The sequence below is a fragment of the Telopea speciosissima genome, chromosome 10 (genome assembly GCF_018873765.1).
Source record: "Telopea speciosissima isolate NSW1024214 ecotype Mountain lineage chromosome 10, Tspe_v1, whole genome shotgun sequence".
Lineage (NCBI taxonomy): Eukaryota > Viridiplantae > Streptophyta > Magnoliopsida > Proteales > Proteaceae > Telopea > Telopea speciosissima.
In genome coordinates, this window is record NC_057925.1 from 60,011,736 (window position 1) to 60,033,908 (window position 22,173).

The 22,173-nt window shown below is 38.5% G+C and overlaps 3 protein-coding genes across 3 annotated transcripts; all 3 read right to left on the reverse strand.

Moving 5' to 3' along the window:
- Window positions 1-1,189: 1,189 nt before the first annotated feature.
- On the reverse strand, window positions 1,190-2,642 carry LOC122641997 (tubulin-folding cofactor C-like). Its single transcript, XM_043835371.1, has 2 exons — window positions 2,628-2,642; window positions 1,190-2,589 (listed from the first exon to the last, which is right to left on the reverse strand). Exon 2 carries the CDS (start codon window positions 2,581-2,583, stop codon window positions 1,501-1,503), a length of 1,083 nt encoding a protein of 360 aa, XP_043691306.1. The 5' UTR covers window positions 2,584-2,589; window positions 2,628-2,642; the 3' UTR covers window positions 1,190-1,500.
- Window positions 2,643-4,807: 2,165 nt separating this feature from the next.
- LOC122644120 lies at window positions 4,808-5,677 on the reverse strand. Its single transcript, XM_043837724.1, has 3 exons — window positions 5,381-5,677; window positions 5,229-5,275; window positions 4,808-5,146 (listed from the first exon to the last, which is right to left on the reverse strand). The coding sequence occupies exons 1-3, from the start codon at window positions 5,490-5,492 to the stop codon at window positions 5,003-5,005; spliced, it is 303 nt and encodes a 100-aa protein (XP_043693659.1). The 5' UTR covers window positions 5,493-5,677; the 3' UTR covers window positions 4,808-5,002.
- A 10,076-nt stretch (window positions 5,678-15,753) lies between these two features.
- On the reverse strand, window positions 15,754-18,778 carry LOC122642856 (ETHYLENE INSENSITIVE 3-like 3 protein). The gene is made up of 3 exons (XM_043836454.1): window positions 18,654-18,778; window positions 16,190-18,010; window positions 15,754-15,994 (listed from the first exon to the last, which is right to left on the reverse strand). Exons 1-2 carry the CDS (start codon window positions 18,707-18,709, stop codon window positions 16,222-16,224), a joined length of 1,845 nt encoding a protein of 614 aa, XP_043692389.1. The 5' UTR covers window positions 18,710-18,778; the 3' UTR covers window positions 15,754-15,994; window positions 16,190-16,221.
- Window positions 18,779-22,173: the final 3,395 nt, after the last annotated feature.

The window sequence follows — 22,173 nt, forward strand, 5'->3', positions numbered from 1 at the left end:
CTAACCATCAGTTTGCCTTGATATTCTAGACATATTATCCATCTATTAGGACCTTCTTTCGATCCTAGTTTCAGCCCCATGGCTAAGTGGATTGTGAGATATCATACTAACCATATTCTGCCTTATTTTCTCAGTTATGGTTCACTGCGGTTCTGGTTTTCTAACTGGTTCTCTAGTCCTTGTTTAATTAGCCTAGTTAACCTCACACCCAAGTGCAGACATTCCTCCGCCTTGCCCAACCCAATGGTCACATTTTTTAATCCTACCTGAGCTCATGTTCAGTTGGAGAGGTCAAGTAGTCTGGTTGGGCCATGTAATGCAAGATTAGTGTGAATTTAGCCTGCTTCCTGAAACCCCAAATCTAAGCATAAACTCCTCAAAACTATATCTGTAAATCACAGATTCTCAAAGCATGAACAATTATAGACCAGAATTCTAGAGGAATTGGAACAACAAAATCCTATATGCCAACCTATATATGTCACAAACAAGCTACTAATATATGTTTACGTCTTCCAAAAACCATCAACTAAACAGAGCCTAAATTGTAAACAAGCAACAAAAACTGACAAACCAGCAATGAGAAGTCATCCTAAGTAAAAAAATCAAAGCCAGATACCATTGGTGAAGAATCATGGTCATGGACAACCATTGGTGGTTAATGAAGCTCCTCCTGTTGTTTGGTAGGCAGCTGCTTGAAACTTGACAAAATATGATCACCTCACTACATTCATATATCTTATCAAACATGAGATTATTAGCCATGTTTTTAATCCTAGAATTCTTAGCAGAGAGGAGAAAACATTAAGAGTTGTTGCATTAAATTCTTGTGGTTAAAGAAGCATATCAGAGCACCAACAGTACCACCAAAGCATCACTATTTAAGAATTAATTCCATAAAAGATAAGTAATGGATAAACTCAATTAAACATGTTCATATGACCAGCCTGCTTAGGGGATAAGCTCTGCTACATGCACATTGAGATCATTGAATTTCACAGCAATCACCGAGGTTAGCTCTCTCTCTCTCTCTCTCTCTCAGGTGCATAGAGAGAGAGAGAGAAAGAAAGAAAGAGAACTCCTATGCAACTATAAATACTTAAGAACTTAAGAACTTCAAGCTTCAAAACTGAAGTTCTATGCACATTACAGGTGGACGAAAGCCCGGCTTCACCGTGCACATTACAGGTCCATGAACTATTCATAAAAATCTAATAAATAATTATATATGAAAGAAAGATGCAATAATTAAAAACTCAGGGACCATAATAATAGGCAGTTAAAACAAAATATCCACCTAAAAATGAAAACCCTGAAGACTGTTACATTGTAATCTGTATGGTTCATTAAATGTTCAAATAAAAGGCAGACAATTACCTAAAACCCAGTCTGGGCTTCTCCACTTTGTGATTACAGTGTAGTTCAGTACTTGTTCTTCTCCACCTTGTCATTACAACATGCAGTTCAGCATTTGTTGGATAAAACCAAACGAATAATATCCTAACTATCCTCACTACAGGTATCTGCATTCGATATATTTACAATGCTAACTCTCTCATCATCCGGTAAAATGGACCAATTTGGGGACTGCACAGCTCGCAACCATCTGAAGTCATCCACATTCGCCCAATTACCATATTCTCCATCAAGACCAGAATCTTGAAGGTCCTTATCAAGCCCTTCATAAGACAGATGGTATGGCGCAAATCTCACACTACTACTATCCTCAATTATCGGCCTACTACGAACACGAAGATAAAAGTCCGTATTCCTGGCATGGTGAATCCTTATCTGATGAGAAGCCAGCATAAATAAGCAACCCTCAACTTCCTCAATGAGAATCGAACCCAGAACAGGTCCAACAAAAATGCGACAACTCCTCAATCGATGAATGAAGAGCGCTCTCAAGCTGCCCGTGAGACGAACTTCACAGCAATTAAGATCAGAAAGAGTGAAGTCTCCTTCTTCCGAACTCCTAAAGTGCTTGACTAAAACCGCATTTTCCCTGTTCTTAAAACCAGGAGAATCCCGAATTTGAATATTCAGTTTTTCGGGTAAAATCGTCTCAGAAGCCCTAACTTCAGCTGTGGAAGTCGCGTTGTTCTGATCTCTCTTTGTCGCCTTATTCTTGAAAGCAAATTTCTTTTTGGGCAACAACTTAGAATTTGCATTTTCTAGACTTTCTTTCAGCTCAGAAATGGTTTTAAGAGAAGAACGAATCTCATAAGAAGGCAAGAAATAGGAGTTCTCAGAGACAAGTTTCTCAATCTCGGCAATGGACACGGACACCTTCTCCAGATCCGATTTCAAGCGAGCCTTGGATTCTGGGTCTGAAACGAGACGACAACGATCCAGATCGTCCTGGATGGATCGTTTGGCTTCTGAGAAGCGATCTAAGAAGGATTTAGTGGATTCAAGAGGAGAAGAGTTATCGGTCTTGCGAGAAATGGACTCCTGGAGGCGGGATTGATGGAGATTGGAGAGACGCTGGAGCATTGCTGCGTGTTTCTGAGAGATTGGATTCAGAGATTCATCGGAGATCTCTTTAGGCCTTGATATTGATTGATCTTCTTCCATTTCCATTTCCGTTGCTGAACAGTCACTCGGATAGTTTGATTCGAAACCAAAGTGGAGCCGTAGAAGGACTGGAAAGAGTCTCAAGTATGAACAGTGCAAATCTAAAATGTTAAAAGGCAATAGATCGCTGTTTGGTCGTATAGCCCCTCCACCAGTTTTGGGGGTTGGGGTGTCCGATCATTATCGTCTCTGGACACTCTAGTTTCCTGTCTGGTACAGTTGTTTGGTTATTATCATAGGGAGCTGGAAATGACGACCTAACCCCCTGTCCAAGTAAGGTTAAGTTGTCATTCCTACCTCCCTTTGAGAGGAATTTGACAACTGTACTGGTTAGGAATCGGACAGAAAAAAAATCTATATCAATATGGATGGGTTTTTCTATAGTCTCTTTTTTTTTGCACAAAAAACCTTGCAAACAAAGCAATATATTAGGCCTCGAAGGGCAAAAGGAAAATTACAATATTGAGGAGGTACTCCAGAAAGAAAGATTTCCACAAACCCAAATAAGGATAGTACAATGCCCACTCAGAGATAGTGGGGCCGTGGGGGCACAACCATTGTCATCTTTGCCAACAAAAGAGAAAATGATAGACTCAAAGTATGAAGAGAGAAGCCTTAAATCCATCATAATGATGGAGACTTCAATGGAGGGGGGGGGGGGGAGAGTAAAGGTCCAATAGACATTTTACAAGAACCTGATAATCGAAATGGAGAACAACTCGAAGAAGCCTATCATTAAGTGCCGCTTTCAACCCAAGATGGATTTCTCTAGCATCCCCAATAATAACTGAGTTGGAGAAGTCGTGCTCAGTAGACACCATGTATAGGTGCCCAAGATCAATAGTGATAATTGCCCCCATACCCACAGCCGTAAGCCTATCGGATAGGGAGGCGTCAGTAAAGATGTGAAAAGCCCCCACCACCAAGCTAGGAGAGGACCACCATGTAAAAAACGATTGATTTAATCATTGTTTTATGTTTTTTTTAATCATATGAGCCACACTTAAACGGAATTTTACCCAATCTTCCCCCAAATCTGTGCCCGTGAAGACAAAAATATAATTAAAAAAGACGCATGCTAACACCACAATATATTCTACATGCTTGCATAGACCAAACCGAATCAAATTTATCTACCAAAAAAAAAAAAAAAAAATTTAAAGAAAAAAATGAATTTATGATTTAAGAAAATAAAAAAGGAATTTGACTGGCCTATGGTAAATATACATTTATCAAATAAGTTCACATAATTGGTTTCCTCCAATGTTTTAGTCTTGACGTTTGAAGTTGCATGGTCATAATGATTTTCTCTTATCATAACAATATGCATCTCTCCTAAGATAGGAAAGTGGAAAAATGATGTCAAATGATCACCTTAGCACAATGAGTTCTTATAGACAATATAATGCAACAATGTGTAATAATTTTGTACAGTGCTCACATCAAATGCATGCATTTCTATGCGTTCCATAATCTAAATGATATTAAGACCTTGTTGGCTACTAGGGCCAGAAGTCCATCCATTGGAAAGGTAGACATTGGGTCTAATAAAGAGGGGCCACATTAAGAATGGGCCAAAACTCCAAAGGGATTTTGGCTTCTACGAGTTCAAAAGCACAAGCCCAACAAAAGTCTTTCATTTGAAATCTCTATGGTTGAAGCCCAAGAAGCTCTGAAGCTGCACCCCTCCTTCTGGCTGTAAAGATTCTGAATTAAAAAAAAAAAAATTCCTTGCATCACCTTTTAAATCCTCAAAATCTAACTTCCAGAGCATTAAATGGGTCGGGTTTTTGATGGATTCACATGATCATTCCAAATCCACACCTGATTTTTTATCAATCAACCTGGTTCCTATTCAGATCCATGATTGTGGTCTGTGGATCAAATGTGACCCAAAAACATCCTATATTGGGTCAGCCTAGTTTTATTTGCTACTCTATTGAGGCATTTAGATCCAAATACATAATAAATGGATTCGAATTGAAGTGGGTCTCGAAACTGAGGAGAGGGAGAGGGATCGAAATACTCCCAATTTTTAAATTAAAATTGATAATAATAATTAAAAAAAAAGCAACAAGAATAAATCCGCAAGTTACCCAGAGCGCATGTTAGCGGAAATCACCAAAACATAAACACTGCAGCAAGCAAAGCTCATCAAACCATTTCCCACAAGGAACGCAGAAAGGGGAGAGGAAGGTTGCAGACTGAACATGTATGAAATTCATATTTGAAAAGAATAAGAACTTCTATAAATATCCATAGATAAAACCTATTCTATCTCCCTTAAAATCTCATTTGTACAAGAAGAAGAAGAAAAACCAGAAATGGAGAACTCTTCAGAACCTACATTTGATAAGTTAAAGCAAAACCCACATTAGTTTTCATTATAAATAAACATCATAAGAAGTGTGACGATGGAGAACTGTCATGGTCTTGAAGGGAAGCCGTTGTGGTGAAGAGGGTCAGGCCCAGTTGGGACTTGCCTTTCTGATTCTAAAACAGAGCTTGAAGAAGATCCTCTGTTTTGATGATGCATCTGAAACAGAAGGGTTTCGGGTCCTTTACTAACCTAAAACAAAAAACCCATTTCATTGGTGAAACAAGCAATAAGCAAATGATAGATAAACAGTCCAGTTTTTACAGTTTAATACCAGTGAGGCTTTGTCTGCTTCTATCATCTCCCTTTCACCATGAAAACCTGATTATAAAGAACACCACATACCAAGTCAAACATTAAAGCTAAACAGAGACAAACAGATATAGATACAACGAGCAAGCGAGCAAGCGAGAGAGAAAGACTTACTGGGACGAGAAGCTTGGATTAATGGGCATAGAAACGCCATTAAAATGGCCACCGAGATTGAAGACCGGGCGAGAGTAATCATGGCCGCTCGTCTCCCTCTTGCGGTGGCCATCCAAACAGAGCCAAAGAAGGAGAAAGTAATAGAAAGAGAGAGAGAGAGAGAGAGGCCGAGGTGAATGCGTTTCTGAGTTTTCCTTTTCAGCGTCTGATAAGGGATGGCGAAGTTTTCGCTTTACAGAGACAAATTACACTGAAAGAGAGGTTGCTTTCTCATGATTATTCTGATGTGCCTATCCCGAACGTTAGATCGTAATTGGAATTACATGATTCCTCTAGATACCAATCGGGCGGTTCGAAAATTGGATTTGTGTGTAGTTCACAGAAACTTTTCTCCCGCGCGCTGGTTGGCCTTTGAGGTTGAGACCACTTTTCCTCTCTGATTATGCCACGTGTTAGATTACTATTGGAAAGCAGTCTGGCATTGGCGATTATCTCAGCACCGATGTTACAGCAGCGAAAAGACACGCCTGATGGGAGAAGAGCAGACGTGGAGATCCTCCAATGATTAGTGGGCCCCATCAGAGGATCTCCAAATCTACAGAAATGCGAATGCCTTGCCTGCTGCCAGCCGTGCTGTCGTTTATCTAATTCAAATTTGCGGTAGGTTGTGGTGAAATTACAAAAATACCACCATCGTTTTCCCAATCCATCTCTCTCAGAGTCGCTCGATTCTTGTCCGCTTAGCCGGAGATTGAAATGCGATCTTTTCTCTCTCTTTCTCGCTCTCTCTCTCTTCCTAAGACCTGAAGATGCTCTTGACCAGTTGTCACCAGAGAAAAAGGGCGTCAAAAGTTCAGCCGAAACCGGTCGGACTGATCGAAACCGACCCTTCAGTTCGGATTGAACCAAATCCTTATCAGTTTAATCTTGGGTTGGAGTATTATGGACCTAGTAGAAATCGAATCGGACCAATTGAATGCGATGGTAGCACCGATTACAATCTGATAATGAAAAAAAAGGGTAAGAAACCAAACCGAAATAAAAAAATTACCAAAACCTTCCTTAATTTGGTTTTTAGGCTGATTCAATAACAAACTGAAACCGGTTCAGCACGACTAAACCGATCGACAAGGGTGTCAATATATAGGAAATAAGGATGGTTCAACCATTCAGCCCAACCCAAACTAGTTATTCATTTGTGCCTCATTAAAGAGGCATGTTGTCAAACCGCACACCATGGTTTAAGGTATCAGAATCGATTTGGGATCAGTCTTGGCCGATACTAGTCTAAATCCAAATCCAAATCGTCTTAAATCTATCCAAGGATTGGATGGACTTGCCCTTGCTTTTTCATTTTATTGGGTCATACCAGTGGATCTGAATTGAATCAGTCAATGTTTGGGATCAACCTCAACCAACACCGATCCGATCCCAAGATTACAAACCGTGCTACGGACTGGTCGACCCAAATTGTTGAACCTTCTACATTGGAAACTTGCACTCTCTTATTAGCTTCATGCCTCCATGGCCACAGTGCAATTTCATATTTGCTTAAAGTTAATAGGTAGCACTTAGAAAGGACTGTCTCATACACCAGCAACTCAGCAAGCATATAGGGACCAGTCTTGTATCAGCCGAGTTATCTTGGTGCTGGCCTGATCCAATGTTAATATCCGATCCCTTAACCTCATCCACTGTTACTTCTAAATGATAAGAACCGATAATCAAATCGGGCCATCAAAAAGTGTTGAAATACTAGGGCTGTGTTTGGTATGCAGGTTAATTTTATATTTTCGGACAATAAAAACAACTATTTTTAACAACTGAGAATGCGAAATTGACCTAAAATGCATTCCAATCCTAGGCCTAATCGCTTAATCCACTTTCTCAGTTCGGGCAATTAATCCTTCTCAAGTCCAGTTTTGAAGTAAAAAACAACAGTTTGTTTGATTGTTGATCAAAATTTTGCCATCCTAAAAGAATGAAACTGATTCGACCATTGGGAGTGGGAGGAAGGGAGGAGCCCGCTAGTCCCACAATTTCACCATCATAATTTGGATCCAATGGTCCCTTTAGTTGGTAATATTTCAATAAACTTTCTTTAACTATCAAAGAGTTACCCACACTGCCAGTGTGGAAGGTATCTCCCATGCCACATCTATACCATGTGTGAGAAACATTATCATTTATATGGAACCCACATGGTTAGGTAAGGAGAGGAGACAAATAAAAACATGTGAAATGGAACACTGGCTACGTGAGAAACATTTTTCGCTCTCATGATTTTAATGAAAGGAAAGGCCGAAAGGGTCCTCAGAGCAAGCAGCATTGGGAGTGCACCAATGAAGAGAACCGATTTCAAACACGAGGGGTAAAGAGATTTTTTCATGCAAAGAAGAAAGCCTGAGAGAGAGGGTGTTAGTGTACCTCTGTGGTCGACTCAGAGAAACTTTTACTTTTAACGAAGATCCAAATCTTCCGTTCTTTCACATTTGTGCCAAGCAACAGCATCTATCAAGTGCCAAGGACAATTGCATTCATGTAAAATCCAAAAGATTCAGGGAACCAGTGAACAGACAATGACCCATTTCTCTTACTCTCTTCTCCCCAATCCAACCTGTAAACTGCAACTTGAATACTCACAATCAAGCAATGGACAAGATCGACAGCGGCCACATAGAAGGCAAGTTGCCTCCAGTCTTGCAACTGCTAGTGTTCCTTTTCTATTTCTTTATTTCTTTGAAAGAGCAAGATGGCTCGAGCATCATTTTACAATGTAGGGCACAATAAGCACCTTGATGTTCTTATTCTTCAACATTTCTTCTAGATTTTCCAATGGTGAGCAAACCATATCTGCATCCCTTTGGCCACCACCAGGGAATCCATTTCTAAGGCACAGATATGCCACAAGAGGGACTAGGACAATCTCAGTAGCATTTAACTTTGAAGTCAGAAATCTTGGACATCTTTATAGACCTTATGGAAAGCCATCAAATAGTGAATCTGTTGAATCTCTTCCAAACGACGATAGCATTCTTGATCTGGATTCTCCTAAGATATGCCTGAATCACATCCAGAATTTCCTCTATGATTCCAGACCACCTAGATCTTGAGCTACCCATGGTTTATCAAATTTGAACTCTCTTTCCAATTTCATAGGTTAACATGCCACATTTCTTAGCATGTCAGAGAAGCTACTTATTTGTTAAAAGCTAGATCAATCTCAATAGAGACCAAAGGAATCCAACACACATACAGATGCAAAGAAAAGAAAAGAGGCCATCTACACTGAGTCACTGAGTTGAACCATATAAATGTGGAACGGAGTAGACAGATACTAAGACATTTGGTTGGTTTGAAGAGCTTAAAAAATAAAATATAGAATCGAATTGATATGAATCACAGAAGACCAAAATAAGTTCAGAAATAGAGATGGAGAAAATGAGAGGTCAAAAGCGGTACAGAAGCATGGATTTTCTTAATTTTTGTACCAGGGGACAATGGTAGCAGAAGTAAACAACCTGAAACCAAGCTAAAACCACATTTTTATGATCCAAATCATGATATAGCTCAAAGCTATGAGAGAAAACATATCAATTTATGAGAAATGTTCCAAGAAGTATAAAAAACATCCAGATGGTAAACAAGAAAATCAGAAGATGTTCATAGAAGAATCAAAATTCGACTTCTTTGGTCAGATGCGAGTCTCCAAATAGTTTCCAGTCCATTATCCAGTTAAACCCTTCATGTTTGGAATGCCTTCCACAAAAATACAGGACATGTTGAGCTTTTGTAGCAAATTAAAGAACTTGAAGAACACTAGAACCTTGGATTCATAAACAGGAAGCAATTCTATAGCAAATATGGTGTACAGAAGTTGAATATTGAAGTTTCTACTTCCAGCTGACGTAGATTGAGTTTGAGTGCAAACTTAGAATAACAAGGCAGCCTTTCAGCACATTTTACATATATGATTGTGTTTCTTGATTTTACACTGAACCACTTGAGTGCAGGCCCTTTTTTCTAATTTTCCATGCGCAATCATCACCTCTACATTTTAACACCCCATAAGATGCCTAATAGTTCATAAGAATCCAATCCTAGTATTCATAAAAGAGATACTGAGTTGTCAAATGCCAGATCTTCTTCCTTGAAACCGATACACAAAATCCACAGGGCTCAAGGACCACAAACTATGATGCTGCACATTTAAGTCCCGCTCATACAGCATAACTTAAAAAACTAGAAGAGAAAAAGAAATAAAGAGGAAAGAGTTCCATAAGAACCAACTTCCTTGACCCTGAAATCCAAAAAATCAACTAAAGCCGGTAAAATTTTTTCCAACCAGTTTTTTGTTCTTCTTAAGCAAGTTTCATTCATCTATGACCACCCACACGAGTCAACTTAAGCCAACTCAACAATCCTAACCTGATCAAAGCTACAACACTTTCACTAATCAGGGAAGAGCCTACAATGGCAATGAACCTGCTTTATGTGAGACAACTCCATCTATATGCTGATCTGGAATTCAAGAGAATCAGATATTCATAACATCTACCATCCTTAAGAGATGAAATAAGATAGCTTCTATAATGTCTCGTCTTGTCCATAGTCCAACTAACTGCCAACTCAGAATAAAAAATCCACCATATTATAGACAAGTAAAAGTCTCAATGTTATGAGGCCCTGCTTTATGTGAGACTCCTCCATCTATATGCTGATCTGGAATTCAAGAGAATCAGATATTCATAACATCTACCATGCTTAAGAGATGAATTAAGAGAGCTTCTATAATGCCTTGTCTTGTTCATAGTCCAACTAACTGCCAACTCAGAATAAAAAATCCACCATATTATAGACAAGTAAAAGTCTCAATGTTATGAGACCCTGAAGAAGCCTACAACATATACAACTACAAAAATATCAAGTTTCCCGCACCACACTGACCCAGGAACATACAGATAACTTCCCTTACCATCATCTAAATGTTCATTTGGTCCCTCATAACACTGAATGGATGAGAACCATCAAAATTGAGCTTTACTTCATCCCTAACGAAGGAACTTGAAACCTGATTGCATTTGAGTTAAAAATAAAGAAATCCAAAACTGATTTTCCAGACCTTTACAAAGTCCCATTGCTGGATCCAGACAGTCCATCATAAGTGATCACCAGCAGTACCAAGAATCCCATGATCTTGTCAGTTATAACGTGAGTAAGTTAGGACCATGAAATTCCTCTTCAAACAGCTTTTCAATTCTTCCTCCATAAATACTCTATAGAAGTACAAATAGAATGGTCTTCACATGAATTTTTTCCCTTACACTAAGCTGCCTCACATCGTACTGCTCAAGGGGATTATAGATGTTTCTCACATCTGCTAAATTAGAAGTTGTGATTCAAAACAGTCAATGTACTTCAGATTGAATCCATTAGAAAGAGAAATGGTGACTGAAGATTTATCATTCAAAGCTTTGGCTTTTGAAGGGGCTAGGGTGACACAAATATATGAGGCTGTACAAAAGAAAATAACAGAAATTAAATGAAGATAGATGAACCAACTCAAGTTCAAAGCATACATCATCAAGCCCATCAACGTGGCTGATAAAATAAAATCATAACCCCTTTCTAAAATATGTATGAGAACTGAAATTTTTAGCTATGTCCAGACAGTACAAACAAGTCAATTTTAGATAATAGGCTACAAATTTCCTGAAACTTAATCCACTCTTCAAGTTAAACCTTAGATACTTGAGAGAGAATTATTACAACACTAGCAGGCTGATATCGAGAATGCCTAATATAAAAGCAAGGGAGGATGTGAAAAAGGTGGTCCTAACATCCTCTACCGTTAGGAGTTCAATGTACACACCAGCAAATATAAAAGTCTTGGCAAAGCACAGACAAGAAAAAAATCCAAGGTCCAAGTATTACACTGGGTAAACAAAAAAGTACATTTAGACGGTCCATCATGGTAAGCTTCTCAGGACAGTCCACCATTCTGAGCCACATGGACAATTGGTTTGGCCAACTAACCGTTCGATTAGTTGTAAACTTTACGGATTAACCACATGTCAAACTTCAGGCTCAAATTCAATCAAATGCCCACCCATGTATATCCATGCATCCTTGTATTTTTCAGCAGTTTGTGCATGTCCATGCACCCTCTCCCCAGATTTTCAAAAACTTAATTTTTCCACTTGGCAAATTCCATCTGAGCAAAAATTGGACATTTAGTCATGGGACTTTTGGATCTACCCACCCATAAAATTTGAGCCCCATCTGATCTGCCATGTAGCAGATATTTTGGCTGTCATGAGAATCTTATCAGGGAGGATTATCCCAAATAACTTTGGTGAATATGACCTTCTTCAATTAGCTATCAAGGATATTACTAATGCAATGCTAACCTCGAACCAGTGTATGCCAGTAGGAGATTAGCTTGCGACAAGATCACAGATATAGGGATGGAGCAAAAGAAAGAAAAAAAAAAAGATAACTTGATGAACTGAAACTGATAACTGTGGGAAAGGAAATAAATAAAAGAAACGATAGAAAAGAAGGAGAAATTCTTAAACTTGAGAACCAACGGATCTGAAAATAGAAACATTCTAGAGCTTCTAGAGTTTCTAAAACCAGATTTCATAATTCTTTAACAAAACAGAAACAATCCAAATTAGTTGCTCAATATGGACCCAATCTAACCTAAATCTCCTAGAAAACTAAAGTAGAAATTAGAAACACACACCCAATTCCATATAGGACTCAAATCCCTCATACTTGGGCTTATAGAATTGACCCTTTACAATAGAAGAAAACCCAAAAATACTTGAGTCTAATCAGAACTGAACCAACTCTGAACTGCAGGTTCTTCTTCCTCTTCTTTCTTCTGCTGGAATCTGGATCAACTACATTTGTAAATTCAAAATTTTAAATACTATTCTTTTTTAGGAGCAAAAGAAATGTAGATTCATTTGAGATGTACTAGTGCCATTATTTTAATTATTAGCTAAGTCATAATCATAAATATTTTGCCCTTCTTTATTCTTTCCCTGCTGCTAGAGACCTCATATCCATGTTTGTAAACATTCTACATTAAGTTCAAGATATACTGATCATTCACCAAATCAGAGAAATGTAAGACAATTGGTAATAAAGCCACCATAGGATCGCAGAAGTTAGTTAAAGAAGTGGGTAAGCATGGACTTGGTTTAGAATTTTGTACCTACCTTGACTGTGCCATGGTAGTGTAATGATTCCGGGATGAAACTAACTACATGAAAAGATGTTCATGTTGTCAAATGGCAATATGACATCAAAGTTTGAGCACAAACTGACATGCCATATGACAGATAAAATTGTCCAAGGACACCAGTTTATTTATTCCTCTCCATGGCACCCATGAAGAAAACTCGTCTCATAATATGATGTAATAAAGCCCACAAGGGACTCCACCACAACCATACTTTAGGATCTATGGACATAAATGCTGAGATTGACAAATCCGGTAAGTTCAATTTATGAGCTGCATCCAAGAGATTTTCTGGACCAAGGATTAGCCCAATTAGATGACCCTAAACTCCTAACATACTGATCTATTTGGCAGATGATAATACACTATTGCAATCTCTTGTAAGAAAACCTTAATTGCTACACATACCAAGTATATTCAAAAATCCATCATGGGGAAAAATATCACAAATTTTTTTTTTATGACACTAAAGGAATTTTGCTGAACTTTTCCCCATAACATGTACATATAGATACATATGGAACATTACCTACTGTCACTATCTTGTGGTAAAATATGCTGGTAATTTCCATGGTGGGGTGAAGCCAAGATTTTCTTCTCCACACTTGCTGAGGCACTGACTGAGATTGATCAATGCATACAATTTGGATTGAACCGTAATGAAACTGAAAAGTTATGGAACCAAAAACTGATGCAGAACTAATCCCGATCCAAGAGAATTCCAGCAGGAGATTGGCTTACAAGAGGATCACAGAAAAAGCAGATAGAAAATTTTAATAGCTTAATTAGAACAAATCAGATGGGCTTGAAATTGCAATCACAGGGTTATTCTAACAAGTAAAGCAGATAAGAAAAGTTTGATTCAAATCCAACGTTTAGATTCCAAGATAAGGGATAATCCTACTGGAACTAGGATACTTGAGTAGCAACCGAAAACAAAAGAATCGATTGGATTTCCAGGTATTCAAATAGAATTCAGAACTGAGTTTAATGAGATATTCTAGCAGGGAATATAGCAACAACTGAAACCAGAAATAACAGAGCAAATCAAATCTGAAATTGACAGAATCCTATTCTAGTTAGGAATTCAGAAATCGACTAGAAATATGGGTATTAGAACAGAAACTGAAACCTAAGTTTCAAGAAGATAAATTGATGAAAAAGTTTGACAGATTATAAACCAATATTCAGTTTAGTAGTAGATGTTCTAGTAACTAACAACCTGAATCTAAAATTGATAGCTGGACAGTAAATCACAGGGAAAAAAAGTGAAGATATTCTAACCTGAATTCAATAGAAAAATAGAAGAGGATAGACTATAGAACAGCAAACTAGATGAGGAATCCACCCACTCCAGGCTTGGAACCCACCAAAGCCTACACTTGGAATCTCCATCAAGTACACCTAGAATCCACAACAGTATAAGTTTCAGAAAAACTGAAGTTTATTAAATAATAAATTCGAGTTCGAGGCCATATGACACTATATAGAACTGCATCTAGTACTTTTACTTAAACTATGGCTCTACAACAGAACATAGACGTAGAATGTAACGCTAGACAGAGAATATAATATGGATTCAAAATCCTAATAATTCTGATGCAGATCGATTGAAGGATTTGCTGGTGATGGGCATAAGAGAAAGAAAGAACCCTGCCGGTAAAGATGCTGTAGGGATGAAAAAGAGAGAAAAGAGAGAGCAGATCAGAATACCCACCGGGGGGGGGGGGAGAGGAGAGAGAAAGAGGCAACAGCCTCACTATCAAAAATAAAACAGCAGTAGGGATTCCTTGACAGACTCAACTACCTAAGAATAATAAGATAAAATAAACCCAAACCAACTAGTATACTCTCTCTTGCAGCCGCAGGCCAAAAGAAGAGTCTGTAATTGCCTGAATCTTTGTAATACGAATATAAGATAACACAATGAAATAATAAGGATAAACCCATAAACTAATCCTCATGATTGGAGAAGATAAGATTCCAGAAAATCTGGAAATCTTGGAGCTGCAAGGTGTTGAAGAAGCTTGCCAATGGGACGCCACGATTTGGATAAGCTTATATAAGTAAACTACTAAAAGAGCTACCCAGTGCACGAGGCTCCCGCTACTAAAAATTAACCTACTTCTAATTTAAGAAATTATCCTATAATTTGTGCCCATGGTAGTATAATGCTCCCAATTAACAAATACAAATCCAAGATGTTGACATTGAAATCAAACCACATCAAACCGAGCAAGAAATGGCCCTCATTCTTTGGCAGAAAGACTGAAAATACAAAATCCCAATTTTATTTTCCCCCGTCTCCCGCAACAGTATTGGTGGCTGAACAGCAACTGCTACTGGCGGGAAGGAGTTCTTTCTCTCCGATTAGGAGAGGCTGATAAGAAATCGTATCAGATGCTATTCCCCGCCCATCCATCGGAGAGAGGAACTGTCCTAGCTGAGCTTTCACTCCTCAATTCAAAAAAAAAACCCACAGCAGATCTTGCCCCTGCATTAAACTCTGGGAGTTGATTCAATAAAGAAAACATAATCAAAACAGGATTGGACTTATAGAATCCTAATCCTTCCTGAACTAGGACAAATAAACAGTCAAAACAGGAAAAATTTTGAAAACACCACTCCAAATCATACTAGGAGTAAGATTCAGATTAGGAATACGATTATGAATAAGATGGGAATAAGATGAGATTCACAAAGAGAATAGGAATAGAATTTCTAGTAAGACTAGGATTCTGGCCTTGCCTTCTTCCTTCTATGGTACTGTAGCTTTTACCTTGCTGCTGCATCACCAACTCTTTTCATTATTTTTTGTGAGTAGTTATGGACTGCTCACAATATGCTTACTACTTTTATACTTGGAGTCTTAAACTTGAAGCATGAGATATCTACTGATCAAGAGAAGGGAGGTGGGTGGGGAAAGGAATTAAACCCAGAGATTATTCTACAAATAAGTTTAGCTATTGAAATCTTGATACTATAAAGATATAGCATAAAGAAGCCAAATACATAAACATCCAGAAAAGGTGGCAAAAGAATTGGTAAGCATACACAATTTATCAACATTCACCCAATTCCATCTTCCAAGGAAAATGAGGCCCAAATTTAGACATTGCTCTTTTGAGAATAAGAAATAATTTAAGGAATTTACAATTACTCCTTGATTGTCATCCATATTACAAGAAGTTAGGCCAACCAAAATACAAGAAAAATCATAATTCCTTCCATGTAATGCGTAACATGCACACTTACATGTGCATTACTTATAGCCTTGAGCTCCTCAAATCATAACACCAGATATTGACCACAAGTATGATGGTTTAGAAATTCAATGTCCCATCCACAATACGAGCTTCATTCTGTGATAGAAATTCAATGTTCCCTCCACAATGCAAGCTTCATTCTGTGATCAATAATAACAGAAAAACACATTCAAACCAAATTCAAATAACCAAATGCAAACTACTCCCCTCTCCCCCTTCCCCCCCCCCCCCCCAATATATTACTAAAAGTAAAAGAAATCAAATATCAGGTTGCAATGAACCAATACTCACACTCTTTGCTCCAAAGTGTTGGTTGTTAGACTCTAGGCTCCAAAGTACTGGATGAAGTCCTCGTCAAGTGAAAAATCTAAATCAGCAGGATCTAATGAACTAGTACCATCAATTCCAAAAGGAAATGGACTGTTGAATCCTCCATAATCTAGTGATAGGCCATCAAGTGGAGATCCGAAGTGACTTTCAACTGGTTTGTCTTGCTCACTGTGGAATGTGTCTTTTACAAAATGGTGAATGTCAACTCCAGTAATTCCGTTTTCATTTCCTACAAGTAATGATGCAGGAACTCCAGTTTCCTCTGCCCTGATCTGGGACTCAGCCATTGCCATTTCTGGCAGCAGTTTGTCCTGAGGTAGCCTATATTCTGCTGGTGTATTATAGAGAAAGTAGTTGGCTCCAGGGTGTAACTCAGTATTTTGCATGACTGCATATGATATGGGCCTTACACCAGTATACAAGCTCTGAGGGGTAGCAGCATTCATAGGAGGGAGGGCTGAGAAGTTGTCAATCGAAAATTCAGCTGGTTGGGGTGGGATCTCTGGGTCTTTCTCCAAAGGCCCTGAAGATGCCATTTGGCCATTTTCCTGTTGAACAACATGCATCTGGTATCCATCCAACTGCAAGTCTGCATTGTTCATATCTGGAAGAGTATTTCTAAGTTTCCCATGTAGATGTTCATTTTGCGATGGGGTGGTTTGTTGATCCACAGGAGTTGAGCTCCCACGAGGTCTTTTTCTCCTTGATTGTTCTACTTTCTTTTTATCTTGGACACGATGCTTTGGGTTATGAGATGGGTCTACACGAGGTTCCATATCCATTGGTTGATTTCTCTGCTCTACTTTAGATGAAGCTGAACCAACACCATCCTCAACACCATTGACATCATAGTCACTGTCACTACTACTAGCCACAGCCTCCTTCCTTTCACCACGACCATTATGAGGCGTCTCAGTTATGCCAGATGCCCCATTATCACTGCTAGGCTGCTGGATAACAGACTCCTCTTGGCTCAACACTCCCAACCAAATTAAGCTTTCCTTGGCAGTCATTTTATCCTGCAAACATTTTGACTGACGAACATGCCTCCTGATCTTTGCAATATTTGGGGACATGTGTTTGATCACAGCCGTCAGCACTCCAACCTTCAAAACCTTCTTCAGATCATGGGGTTTTTTGTAAGGAGAAACCTGACCAATGGGTAGTCCCATTTTTATCCACCAATCCTCATTCCCCGAAGGCCACCATGGCGGTGGTACACCCTTCTCTAATGGGTATTTTCGCTGTGGAGGATCACAGTGCTGCATCAATGACGATAGGAGAGAGCCCAACGTGGCATCTTGAAGGTCCTGCAGGCTGCTCTGAGAGTTACCCCGTCTCTTATTCTCTGCCTCCCCAGCAGCCAAACACTCTGCCTCGTATTTGGCTATGGCTGCTGGTCCGTTCTTATCAAATTTCACCTTCTCTTTCCACCAAGCTCTTATGTTATCAGAGGCACCACTCATGGGCTTCCCCTTCTCAGGAATGATACCGTACACGAACCCGCGGGCTTTGCACACTTCCATCAACTTCAACATGTACTTGAGGATTCCATCCTGTGCTCTCGCCATTTTCTTCCTCCGAGCTTGATCAGAAGTATGCTGGGGCTTGGGCTTCTCAGCAGCCTGTTGAGCTGCATGCTTATGCTTTTCCCTGATTCTCCTGAGCTTGATCCTGTCCTTCCACATTCGCCTCTCCAAGTCTTCTGCCTCAATCTCCTCATCGCTAACATCTTTATCTGCTAGATTCTCACACCTAATATCGTCGACTTCAATATCCGAACTGTCCCCCAAACGTTGGCAACCATCAGAAGATGTTCCATTTGATTCAAAAACGAAGAATTAAAGGAATAATATCACAAAAAGAGAGAAAGAAGAACAAGAAAAAATTGTCAAAACTCCAGTAATTTTCACAACCCCGTTTTCCTTTGTAGTTATGAACACAATCCATCTCCCCAAAGATCTTAACCAGCTCCTACGGTATAACCATTCCGGATAAAAAAACAAACACAATTCTGGGGAAACAAGCATGAAACTCCAGGGACCAATACTGCATATATTGGAAGCCATATCTATTTCAGCAGTTGCTACAATTATTTCACGGACCAACACAATCCAGTTCTTACAATTTTACAGAGATATAAACGTGAAAAGATACAATGAAAGCCAATCCATATTGGTAGAATACCTATCTCGAATCCTGGAAATTAAAGCAATTGCTTCACGGGGAAAACAATTCAACAGAACCAAGATAGGTCATTAAATTAAATGACTTTGTCATCCAATAACAAAGAAGATATTAAAAAGAGGGAAGGGGCCAATAGACTATAAAATTACAGAGACAACCAAAGTGAAAGATGCGAGTTTTCTTTTCTTTTCTTTTCTTTTTTTTGCGGGAAGGAGGAAAAGGATTCAAAATTTCATACCCAGTATCAACTCCAATATCGTCAAACTCCTGCTCCACCATCCCTTTCGATTGCATAGAGATTGCAGAACCAGCTAAACCTAATAATAGTGAGAAAAAAAACCCTATAAAAAGAGTCTTCCTCTTCCTTTCCGTTCTTCCTCGAAAAAGTAAGACAGTAGAGAGATGATAGAGAAACAGAAAAGGATTTTAAGATTTACCAGAATAAGAGAAAACCACAGAAGATCAAAGATCTAGTCAAGGATGAAAATGGAGAAAAATATTAGGATGGAAATAATATTGTGACCTGTTTACCCATCAAAAAGAATTATCGTAACCGAGAGAGAGAAATTAAAAATGATTAGTGTGGAGACAGAAACGTAAAAACCACCGAGATTACCTAACAACCTCTTTTCTCTTTTCCTTTTTTTTTTTTTTTTTTAATGAATAATGGAATGCATGCATGCACCTGAAACATGAATTCCACCAAAGGACATAGAGTGATGGCTTTGTTTTTAACAAGAGTCAAGAGACAAGGATTGGTCCCAACGAAAAAAAATATAGTAAAGGATTTGTACATTATGGAAAAAGGATGATTTGTATATTATGGAAAAAAAATATCTTCTACCAAGTGTGCAGATTCCATCTCGACCCCTCTCATACAGGATCATTATCACCTCCAGTTTCCTCCCCAGTTCAATTCCCTAGTTCCTCTAACAAGGGGGGCTGGAATGACCACCCTACCTCCACCCGAACATTCTGCCGTGTGCTCCACCACCCCCTATTAGAGGAACTGGGCCGGGCAGAAAACTAAAGGAAATAATTTTCCTCTCATACATGGATCGGCTGTATCAGGTGATCGGGATCTATATCAACACATACCTATCTCGTATCGAAATATTAGTGAAATGGTGCGAATTAAGGGTAAAACTGTTCAAAAACTCATTTTTAGGAAAACTAGGGGCAAAACTATCCGATCCGGACGATATACTCCTCAATGGCTATTGGTGGAAAATTATACTCTAATGTCATGGAAAACTTCTATTACACAACTCTCAGAAACGAATGGATCAGGTACCTAAACCAATAGAATTGGTTTGGATTACATAGTGCAGGCTTAACTAGGACAGTAGGTGATATATTCAAACTATGTTAAATAATTTATGGGAGAAGGGTTCTTTGAGTAAGTGGCATAGAGAAGTATACGAATGAGATGTGATAGAACAATTTCATATAAATGAGAAAGCGAAATATGTTATTTCATGTGACGAGAAGACAGATAAAGAGAGAGGGTGCTAACATACCTTCATCAGATGCTCAAAGAAGAGGACTATATATTCTATTTTTAGGCTCCATTTGTTTCTAAATAATATACATGTAAAACAAAATATGTTCAAATAATATTATTTTTTTTGTTTTGATTTTACTTCAAGCTTTTTAGTTATTGTGCATTTTACATAGAAATAAACAAAGCACTCTCCTGGTAAATTTAAGCCTAAAATTTTACAAATTAACTTCACATGAACCTTTCTTGTGGCACATCTAGGTATGTTATCCATTGATTTCATATATGGTGTAATCTTCAATCTAAAAAGACTTTCATTAGGTTAATATTGCATGGGAGAGGATTCTCTAAGGAAGCGGCATAGAGAAGGCCACTGATAGAGTGCGATAAAATGATATCATACATTGAAAGACAGTAAGGATATTCCATGTGAAGAGAAAAATAGACACAGAGATGCTATTGTATCCTACACTTTATCTCGGAGAATCTTTTCCCATATTGCATTTATATAACTAATGAAGGTTAAAATAAAATTATAGTTTATCATGTATTACATGTTCAAATAATACCAACCCCTCTCCCACTTAATTGGTTAAGTTTTATCTCTAAACATATGGGAGAAATCTCCCACAAGTTAACCTAAAGTGAAATAAAAAAACCATTGGCGGATTAAACAAAGTATGCAAAAACACTAAGAACACATAAACCTGACGTCCCAGCACATGTAATTGTGCACTTCCCTTCATTATTTTACCGTAAACATCATGATCATGTACTAAAGTAGGGTGTTGTGAAACCACACTAGTAGAAAAAATATAGACTTTTTCCATAATGCAAGGGGTATCAAAAAAGCATTTTTATGCATAAGATATGGCTTTAAAACTATCTCATTCTCAGGTCATGTCATATGTTAATCAAAAAGGTTTCAAAGGCATAAAAGTGATATCTCATTATGTCCCACTAAATACTTAAGTCAAGTTTCATGATTCATTGGATCTTTATCTCCTACGGTTCCTACAAATAAGGCTACAATTCCCCTCTTAGGGGTGGAAATGACCACCTTACTCCCTGTTCAAATACATTGTCCGGATGGGGTCCACCCCCCCTCTTATTAGAGGCACTAGGGAACCGTATTGGGCAGAGAACCATAGGTGATAATTTTTCATGATTTATCTTCCACAAGATCTTTACAGTTTGAGACCCCTCGTCCCAAGGTGTATGTTGGTTTCAAGTTCGAGACCCCTCCTCCTATAACGCTTGCAACAAGTCAGGTCCTTTTTGAAATAAGTGTTGGTCCTTCGTGGGCCCTTCCTTGCCTCTTGTGGGTATGTTGTCCTGGACTCTTCATGGGTCTATCCCTAGTGGGCTAAATTCTAGCACAAAAATAAATAATAAAAACAAAAAAACAAAAGTGCTGAATAAAGTGGTATAGTCTATAAAATATCACTTAGAGGGGGTTCAATCCAAAACCTTAAGACATTAGATAGAGAGAACTCCTAAGCATATTAAGACACTAAATTCCTGAAACTGTAAGGATATATTATAGAACTCCTAATGTCTCAAAACCCCTCCCCCCCCCCCCGGTGTGTAGTTTCGGTATACTTGACTCTACACGAAAACATATAACTTAGAAAGATAAAAGAGGGATATGGGCTCTAAACCTCTAATATTATGTTGGAAGATAAAAATAGATCTAACCCAACTCTAAATACTTCTGGCTGGACTTGTTGCATTTTGTTAAAAGGACAGTTCATTTTGTCAAGTGTAGAATTTTTGGATACAAGTCAACAACTAGATGCATTACAGGGAATTCTTTTGACTCTCAACCATGCTACAGCAAGAGGATGGGAGATAAAATAAGTTTGGTGTGTGAACAATGAGCTTGTGGTATTTGTTCTGACTCCCACTCACAAAGCATGACCTTGACATTTAGTTTCTTATATAAAAGATATTTAGAACACGTTGTAATTAACCCCCACAATGTAGAGAAAGAGTCCAGGCCGTCTAAACCTCCTAGAAAGCTGCCTTGATGTTGTGGGTTTGTTTACCCACCCTCTTGTCTGCCTTGATGAGTTGATGTTGAGGACATTTCAACCTAAAGTTATCAAAAGTCACTACAAAAAAATTTGGTCTTTTACTACGTACGGTAATTTTCCGTAACTAATGGGCCACAAACAATGGGCTTAAATGGAAAGAGTTATTGGGTTGTAGGTATATATGTCTACTTGGGCTATTAGATCAGGCCTTGAGATATTTA

Excerpts from the sequence above, each read along its gene's own strand:
- LOC122644120 (XM_043837724.1), bottom strand. The coding sequence starts at position 5,492 with ATGGCCACCGCAAGAGGGAGACGAGCGGCCATGATTACTCTCGCCCGG. Across the intron at positions 5,276-5,380 it reads AATCCAAGCTTCTCGTCCCA|GTTTTCATGGTGAAAGGGAG; the intron begins GTAAGTCTTTCT and ends CTTTATAATCAG. Across the intron at positions 5,147-5,228 it reads AAGCAGACAAAGCCTCACTG|GTTAGTAAAGGACCCGAAAC; the intron begins GTATTAAACTGT and ends TTTTTGTTTTAG.
- LOC122641997 (XM_043835371.1), bottom strand. The coding sequence starts at position 2,583 with ATGGAAATGGAAGAAGATCAATCAATATCAAGGCCTAAAGAGATCTCC.
- LOC122642856 (XM_043836454.1), bottom strand. The coding sequence starts at position 18,709 with ATGCAATCGAAAGGGATGGTGGAGCAGGAGTTTGACGATATTGGAGTT. Across the intron at positions 18,011-18,653 it reads GATATTGGAGTTGATACTGG|TTCGGATATTGAAGTCGACG; the intron begins GTATGAAATTTT and ends TTTGGGGGACAG.